General features: G+C 35.5%; 1 protein-coding gene across 7 annotated transcripts in view; it reads left to right on the plus strand.

Annotated features, from left to right (window-relative positions):
- The window catches only part of SMAD5 (SMAD family member 5), a 49,756-nt gene extending 41,541 nt beyond the window's left edge, over nucleotides 1-8,215 (plus strand). For 2 of the 7 annotated variants that reach the window (XM_009209141.4, XM_009209143.4), the window contains exon 7: nucleotides 2,831-7,700. In XM_009209141.4, coding sequence (XP_009207405.2) covers nucleotides 2,831-2,974 — 144 coding nt within the window. In that variant the 3' untranslated portion in view covers nucleotides 2,975-7,700. Of the gene's footprint in view, nucleotides 1-2,830 lie in introns of all 7 variants that reach the window. The other 5 variants (XM_009209142.4, XM_017959899.3, XR_002522748.2 and 2 more) reach the window with 4 other exon arrangements.
- Nucleotides 8,216-9,281: the final 1,066 nt, after the last annotated feature.

The following is a 9,281-nucleotide window of genomic DNA, read 5'->3' on the forward strand; positions in this document are numbered from 1 at the left end:
ATTGAATTTGTCATTTTAACTACATAATCTAAGATTTCATTTTGTAATCTAGACGTTATAAAATGCATGATTGATATTGATTTTGATATTGAATGGGGCTGAGATTAAAAGGAATTTTAGTTAAAAGACTAAATTTCTAGAAGGCATTTGTATTAGTCCATTTTCATGCTGCTAATAGACATACCCAAGACTGGGTAATTTATAAAGAAAAAGAGGTTTAATAAACTCACAGTTCCATGTGGCTGGGGAAGCCTCACAATCATGGCAGAAGGCAAAGGAGCAAAGTCATGTCTTACATGGCGGCAGGCAAGAGAGAATGAGAGCCAAGTGAAAGGGGAAACCCCTTATAAAACGATCAGATCTTATGAGACTTTATTCACCACTATGAGAGCAGTATGGGAGAAACTGCCCCCATGATTCAGTTATCTCCCCCTAGTTCCTTCTCACAACATGTGGGAATTATGGGAGCTACAATTTAAGATGAGATTTGGGTAAGGACACAGCCAAACCGTATCAGCATTTAATATTAAAATTGCTATTTGAGGCTCTTAGCTTCAACAGTTTTGATTATTACTAGATTTCATTAGGGTGACTTGGTGGAATTCTTTAGAATATTAAAATTATTTCATTTCTAGCTAAGTACTGTTAGTAAAAGTAATGGCAGAAGCCACAATTACTTTTCCACCAGCCTTAATATTAAGGATTTGCAAATTTCAAAGGAACTTTTCAAGGTTATCATCTACTCTCTTGACCTAATTGTATTGACATTCCAAAGATTTGTGCTTAAAATTTGAAAAGAATTTTAGTCATGTATTTAACCAATCTGTACTATATCTACATGGTTCTTAAGAATTTAGCACAAGAAGAGTACCTGTCACATGCTTTGCATGGATTTTTTTCTTTTTGGTATTCAGCCCCAGTCCAGTGTTTTCATGATACTTTGCTGTAGGTCTATTGTATACATCAGTTTACTGGTTACCCTGAAGGCATTTCTCCCTTCTTGTACCGTAGTGTGACTTTTGCATATTTATTTTATTTTATTTATTTATTTTTTTTGAGACGGAGTCTCGCTCTGTCGCCCAGGCTGGGGTGCAGTGGCCGGATCTCAGCTCACTGCAAGCTCCGCCTCCCGGGTTCCCGCCATTCTCCTGCCTCAGCCTCCCAAGTAGCTGGGACTACAGGCGCCCGCCACCGCGCCCGGCTAGTTTTTTGTATTTTTAGTAGAGACGGGGTTTCACCGTGTTAGCCAGGATGGTCTCGATCTCCTGACCTCGTGATCCACCCGTCTCGGCCTCCCAAAGTGCTGGGATTACAGGCTTGAGCCACCGCGCCCGGCTGCATATTTATTTTAATCTGTGCTCCCCAATCTTCACTCCCCTGACCGCCCTCCCTCCCCCACCCAGTTTTCCTGGGCCAGGACTATCGTAAGCAGTAAACCAGAGAACTTGATAAATCCAGGAAAATAAAAGTGAAAATTTTGTATTTTAATTTTTATCTGGAGTTTTAGGCTAAAGGTTTCATCTCGGTTCATCCCAGTAATTTCCCACCTTAAAGGATAATCACTATGTGATTGCCACATTAAATTATACATGCATGTATTTATCAATATCTACGATGCCTTATCTGATTTTCAGACAACTTGAAAATAAAAAATTTTTGATTAAAAAAAAAAACCTGGGCCAGATGCGATGGCTCACACCTGTAATCCCAGCACTTTGGGAGGCCAAGGCAGGTGGATCACCTGAGATCAGGAGTTCGAGACCAGCCTGGCCAACATGGTGAAACCCTGTCTCTACTGAAAAATACAAAAATTAGCCAGGCATGGTGGTGGATGCCTGTAATCCCAGCTACTCAGGAGGCTGAGACAGGAGAATAGTTTGAACCTGGGAGACAGAGGTTGCAGTTAGCCGAGATTGCGCCATTGCACTCCATCCTGGGCAATAAGAGCGAAACTCCTTCTCAAAAAAAAAAAAAAAAAAGTCTGACATGATCTTACATAAGGCTATTTATGAGTTATATTTTTATTTTTTATATATGATTCCTTTATTAACATTTAAGTGACATCTTTTTACATTTTTTAGTGGTTTCTCTGGGAATTACCACACATGTATCTTTAACATGCCCCAATCTACCTAGAGTTAATATTGTACTATTCTTAAAATGTAAAATATGAAAACCTTGCTGTTGAAGAGTTTTAATTACCTTGTTTTATTCTTTGTGCTATTCATAAATTTTACATCTGCACATTATATATCTTATAATACTGTTATAATTTTTCCTTTAAATAGTCATTAAGTCCTACAAAGAAATTAAGAGAAAATAGTATTTATAAATATTTGGAGGCAGATTCTTTGGGGCTATGTAAATACACAGTTTCTCTTTTATATTTTACCCACAATTTTTGCATTCTTCAATATATCTTGTCTACAGTAATTATTACTGTGGTGCCCTAGTGGTGATTTTCTATTTTGCATTTATCCCATTTAGGGAGAATGTATCTCACTGCAGAAATATTTGTTTTAATTATGAGATACTGTACTGTGTTACCTTTTTAAGATTTAAAAAAATTATGAAATATAACTGATTCCAAGGGTTTCTATTAAGGGAATTATATATTATTTTAGAATTCATGTATCTTTAAATAATGTAGCTGTTGTCTTGCTTTTAATTTCATGATGAATACTAAGACTGGTTTTGTGATCATTATTCTCTTTACGTAAATTCTACATATCTCTACTGTTAAAAACTATCTTTTTGTTATAGTAAAATTGGTTTAGAGTGGTTAACAGTTTAAAGAGGGATTTGTGATGATATCTGTTCATTTTCATAGGGTTGGGGAGCAGAATATCACCGGCAGGATGTAACCAGCACCCCATGTTGGATTGAGATTCATCTTCATGGTCCTCTTCAGTGGCTGGATAAAGTCCTTACTCAGATGGGCTCCCCTCTGAACCCCATATCTTCTGTTTCATAATGCAGAAGTATTCTTTTCAATTATATTGTTAGTGGACTTGTTTTAATTTTAGAGAAACTTTGAGTACAGATACTGTGAGCTTACATGGAAAACAGATATTACAGCTTATTTTTTTCTACATAATTGTGACCAATACATTTGTATTTTGTGATGAATCTACATTTGTTTGTATTCATGTTCATGTGATTAACTCTCAGAAGTGTTGTAAAAGATGCAGAGTAAGTATTATGCCCCAGTTCAGAAATTTGGCATTGATCTTAAACTGGAACATGCTTTTACTTTATTGCCCTAAAATTTTTTTATTTGTTAAATTTATTTGAAAATGCATCACATGATGAAAAGTTATAGTAGCTTATAAGAGGGTATATACAGTGAAGAGTAAGTTTTCCCTCCTACTCTTGATCTTCCAGAAGATGTACTTTTACCAGTTTCTTTGTCCCACCAACTTAAAGTATAATTCATTGTTTTGCAAAAGTGTATGGTAGGGGCTTAAACGAAACTATAAACAAAGTTTTATTTGAAGGAACACTATGCACTGCTCTAACCAGTAGTGTTCAGTAAATGCAAAATGATAGTTTTCTAGATGACATAAAATTTACATTTAATACAGATAAGTGTTCTTCAGTGTAATGTGACTTCATGCTATATATCTTTTGTGAAACATTTCCTTTTTTAAAAAAAATTATTGCAAATAACTGATCTCAAGTATATGTCATTTACTCAAAATCTGTCATAAGCATTACTTTATAGCAAGTGACAGTGCATGCACAGCCCTGTTCAACTATGTTTGCTGCTTTTGGACAATGTTGCAAGAACTCTATTTTTGACATGCATTAATCTTTTATTTTGCACTTTTATGGGTGACAGTTTTTAGCGTAACCTTTGATAAAATACACTCAAGTGACTTGGACTTAGATGCTTATCCTTACATCCTAGGTACCTTTTTTGTATTAACAAACACTGCAATTTATAGATTACATTTGTAGGAAGTTATGCTTTTTTCTGGTTTTTGTTTTACTTTCAACCTAGGTTATAAGACTGTATATTCTATAGCTCCAACTTAAGGTGCCTTTTTAATTCACTACAGTTTCATGGGTGTTACCAGTGCTGACGAATCATGTAGTTAATCCCATTGCTCTTACTTGCGTCAGCCTCCCTATGCAAGGACCTATGCACTGGAGCCATAGGAGGCTCTTCAGTTGGGCCCCAAGAATGAGGCTACTGATCTGATACTAAATGAATCAGCAGTGGATGTAGGGATAGCTGATTTTAAAACACTCGACTGGGCGCAGTGGCTCATGCCTGTAATCCCAGCACTTTGGGAGGCCAAGGCAGGCGGATCACGATGTCAGGAGTTCGAGACCAGCCTGGCTAATATGGTGAAACCTTGTCTCTACTAAAAATACAAAAATTAGCCAGGCTTGGTGGCACGTGCCTGTAGTCCCAGCTACTCAGGAGGCTGAGGCAGAAGAATCACTTGAACCTGGGAGGCGGAGGTTGTGGTGAGCCGAGATCACACCACTGCACTCCAGCCTGGGCGACAGAGCGAAACTCCATCTCAGAAAACAAAACAAAACACTCATTCATCAACGAATATAGACTCTTCTCTCATTTATCAATGATGCTCTTTTTCCATTTTTTAAGTACTTACGTGGAAGCTAGTCTCCCAAAACACAATCTTTAGAGAGAAAAGACATGAATGAAAACTCTAAAATATCCATTTAATCAATCATGTTTTTGGCTTTGGATAAAGGACTTTGAACCAGTTTTTTTCTCGGGAGTCGTCAAATGGACACTTAGTTATGACATGAGAATGAAGAAATTATTTTGGAAAAAAAAAAAATGCCTAATTAACTATCAGTGAAAGCTTTATTTTCTGGTGCCTTTCGAAAGTATATGGAGTCATGTAATTCTTCTGTTTAAAATGTTAGTTTGGTTTGACTTTCCACTTTGTCCTTTCTGCTTTTGTGAAGAAGAAAAAAAAAAAAAGCATTTTCGAGGAAAGAATTATGCAATTTCTTTTGTTTTCTGTGTCATTATTTATTGCTTTTTCAATGTGCAGCCAGTGGATGGTTTTAGTTCTTTCAGATGAATTGCCATTTGTGTTTCAGCTCACAGTTCTTTGCTGGGTAAAAGAAATACTTTCTGACAGTCACCTGAGCCTTAAATGTAAGTATTACATGACATGCATTCTGTTTCTTCCAGAGTTCTGTCGGCCACATGAGAGAGAATATTTGCTTACTTGATAGAACTTTGACATTTTCATCATTCTTTTACTTACCAGGCTTACGGCACGATCTCTGGAACAAATTTGTGGAAAAAAATTACTCCGATTGAATAATGGATGTATGTAATCAACTTCATTGGGCTGCAGTAAACTAGTGGAAATTAAAGAATTGTTTTATTGGTGTTTTCTACTGTGAGTTAATTAAAAATTGTTTTTATTTGAGGTCGTTATGCCACAGTATTGAGTTAAAAAGATCTTACATGATTGGCTTTTTCTTTGTTTTCTCTTAGGAGTTGTGTCTCATGAATGACAGTACTAAAGTTATTAACAATTAAGTGTTTGACAGAGAACTATAAGCCTGTTGTGTCTCTTAAAAGTTGTCAACTCCACACCCTTGGACTTTAAATGAAAACTTTATTCAGTCCAGCTATTCTTACAGTCCCTAAGGATTTTCATTTATCTATGTATAGGAAATAAAATTTGCTAGTAAGATTTTTAAAAAACTGGCTACTGAAAGGAAAGTACCTCTGAAAGAAACCATTTTAGCAAATTATGGTTATACATTTTAATCTACAGAATGTTTTATAGTAAAATTCTAGCACCACTAGAATAATCACATAGCATGTACAGTATGTTTATGCTGGCTGAAAAGACAGAATCTGGGAATAATAAAGTTGCAACCAGTTTCGTAATGCAAAAAGCAGAATAGAATGAAATCTCAGTAATGAATTAAAGCAACAAAAAGATGTTGATTGGCAAAAAAGCAAGATATAAGAGATGCAATGGCTTAACATCTCTACATAATATTTATGGTCTGGTCAGTATTGGTCTGGTCAGTATTGCCTGGCTGACATGAAATGTAAACTAGTAGGCACGTTATTGATCTACTAACATTAACCTTTTTTTTTTTAAAGAGGAAATTTAAGGAAGACGTCAATCAAAATGTCAAATATGTGTGTCAGACTATAAATAATTTTCACATTGTATTGTTGCTATATTAAAAAAAATAGAATTGGTTGGGTTTCTGAGGTGAAATCCAGAGTAAGAGTACTAGACAGTTCAACAAGCCACATCTAATAGCACAGATAGAGGATGTAGCTATTTTATACCTTTCATAACAGTTGAGAGTAAGATATCCTTCAGGATATGATCATTAAGTACTCATACCTGAAATCTGTTGTCAAGATTAGAACTGGGGTTCATGTTAAAAACCTTCCATATTACCTGAGGGTACCTGTGGGGAACAGTTCCTTCCCATGTGGTAATATTTTGTTGGAAGAGAAAGTTTATACGAAAAATGAAATTCTACCAACAGCAGAGAAACTCTAAAAAGTTTGATAGTACCTATCAAAGTGCTGTACTTCTGTGATAGAGAACATCTGATGTACCAATTTAGATCTATTTCTTTATACTTTTTCTAGTCATTTGCTTGATAGTGCTTTGGATCATTATCACCTTTGCCACTTAAAATATATAAATACCCTTTTTGCTTCATAAGGAAGGAAGAATTTTTTGATAATTACTGAGTTCAGCCTTTTGTGATGACTTATATTTTGGACCTATATTTTAACTTTAAAGAATGTCAGATCCCTTCTTTGTCTTACTAGTTAAATCCTCACCTATTCTCTTGGGTATAAATATAAATGTGTGTCATCGTTATATTGTTCAGCTAGATGAGCACGTGTCTTAGGGTAGTAGGTAGCCTGGTGGTTTTAGAAGTGTTTGGTGATTTTTATGGAGAGAGTTTTCCTAAGTGGTGGTTTATAGGTGGTATCAGATATTATTAGGGCAGCTTTTGGGGGACTAATCTCAGGTCCTCCAGAGCAGCAGCATTTTTCTCATTGATATAAGTAAAATTCTTAACTTTTCTTATCATACAAGATGCATGAATCGAATGTGAGAATTGAAGGCATTTCTTCTGCATAAACAAAGAATTCAACCTGCTGGAAAGAAACCTGGACAGTTCTTTGGAATTTGCTGAATTGCAGTTTAGTATGTCCTGATTACAGAGTGACAATATTTATCAAGCCTTTGTTATATTGGATTATCTTATCTTCTAAAATACAACTGTATTATAATTGAAATGACAGCCCAGAATTGGATGGTTTACCAAAACCAATGAAAGGGATTTCACACATCAGTTTTTATTTCTGTTTTGAAGAGCACATGCTATATAATAATTGCTAGTAGCAATTGCAGTAAAACAGGTGATAAGTTATTTTCTATGAAAAGATCCAGTCCTAGAGCAGGATTCTTCGATCATTCATGGCAGAGTGAAAAAGGTTTGTATGGTTCTTGTCCAAATAACTCAGTTCTTAAAATTCTTAAAATGACCATAAACCATTATCCTTTAAAGGTTTATTTGAAGATGCTGTTAAAGTACATAATTTTGTGTACAGGTAGATTCCCCCCCTCATTAATAGTGCCTTCTTAATTAATACAGACTGGTGTTAACTATAACAAAACTCCAGTAAGGCCAAAGAATCCGAAGTTCTTTGTTAAAAAAAAAAAAAAACAAACAAAAAAAACACAAACTTTTAGGGTCAGATTTTCCCTTCTAATATCGAGATAATGTTGCGTTGATTTATTCATAAAGTATTTTAACTATAGGAACTCTAGAAGATAATGGTTAGGGAAGTGATTTTTTTTTTTTTTAACATGGTTGGCGTAAGTTGTATTTTGAACTTCACTTATTTTAAAATTGAAGAGGATTGTAATCATGGAAACAGATGTTTGTGTCTACCTGCCCACCTTTTCTTAAGATATTTCATATGCAGATAATGAAGACCAAGCTGATGGCTGCACTGTAGGTCTGCTGCTTATTTGTATTTGTTTTGCTTCTGTTTATGTTGTAGAAGCTGAAATTCTAGCAACATGCTTCAATTCTGTTATTTTGATACTTATAAAAATGTATTAGGTTTTACTATATTGTGCTTTTCAAAGCCATAACTCTTAAGAACTTTGTTTTTGCATATTGTTTGCTAATTCTTTATTTTAATAAACCTCAAAACTTGCTTAATGTGTCTTTTTTTGTTTTGTTTTGTTCTGGAGTTGGCCTGCCTGCGTTTGAGTCATGGGCCTCATAGCTTAGACAAGTTGCTTAACCACTCTATGCCTCACTTGCCTGACCTGTAAAGGAAAAGTCTACTTCATAGGAAGGATTTAAGGGACGATTAATTGAAGTGTAATACAAGTACAGTATTTAGAACAGTACTTAGAACATAAGAACTCAAATCTTAAAATTATTACTATCTTTTACATTTCTACTAGTTCTTTAATTCAGAATAATTACTTCTGATGTTGCTTAACCTCAGTGTATCAACCTTTGATTATCCACTTTGTGAATTTACGATTTTTTATTTTCTTTTGTCTTCTTTTTTGAAAAAATTTTAAATCACAGACTGACTTTGCATCACTGTCACTGTGGTGCACACTTTCACCAACCTCTGAATTACATATAGAAGACGTGCAAACTCATTCTAATTAGAAAGGAATGGTGAGCGAGGCGTGGTGGCTCACGCCTGTAATCCCAGCACTTTGGGAGGCTGAGGCAGGTGGATCACCTAAGGTCGGGAGTTCAAGACAAGCCTGACTGACATGGTGAAACCCCGTCTCTACTAAAAATACAAAATTAGCCGGGTGTGGTGGCGCATACCTGTAATCCCAGATGAGACAGGAGAATCGCTGGAACCCAGGAGGCTGAGGCTGCATCGAGCCACGATCATGCCATTGCACGCCAGCTTGGGCAACAAGAGCAAAACTCCATCTCAAAAAAAAAAATGGAATGGTGAAAAATCATGTGCCCTTGCCAGAAATGTAGAAAAACCAAACTACATATTTTAACCCTAAAAGGATAAATGTAAAAGCACTCGTTCCCTTTTTTTTTTTTTTTTTTTTTTTTTTTAAGGAAAGGCTTCCGGTATTCAAGCTTGTCCAGCCCGCACCCATGGGCTGCATGTGGTCCAGGACAGCTTTGAATATGGCCCAACACAAATTGGTAAATTTTCTTAAAACATCATGAGATTGTTTTGCGAGTTTTTTTGTTTGGTTGGTTTTTTTTTTTTTTTTTTTTTTGCTCAT

This window comes from Papio anubis, chromosome 5, assembly GCF_008728515.1.
Source record: "Papio anubis isolate 15944 chromosome 5, Panubis1.0, whole genome shotgun sequence".
NCBI lineage: Eukaryota > Metazoa > Chordata > Mammalia > Primates > Cercopithecidae > Papio > Papio anubis.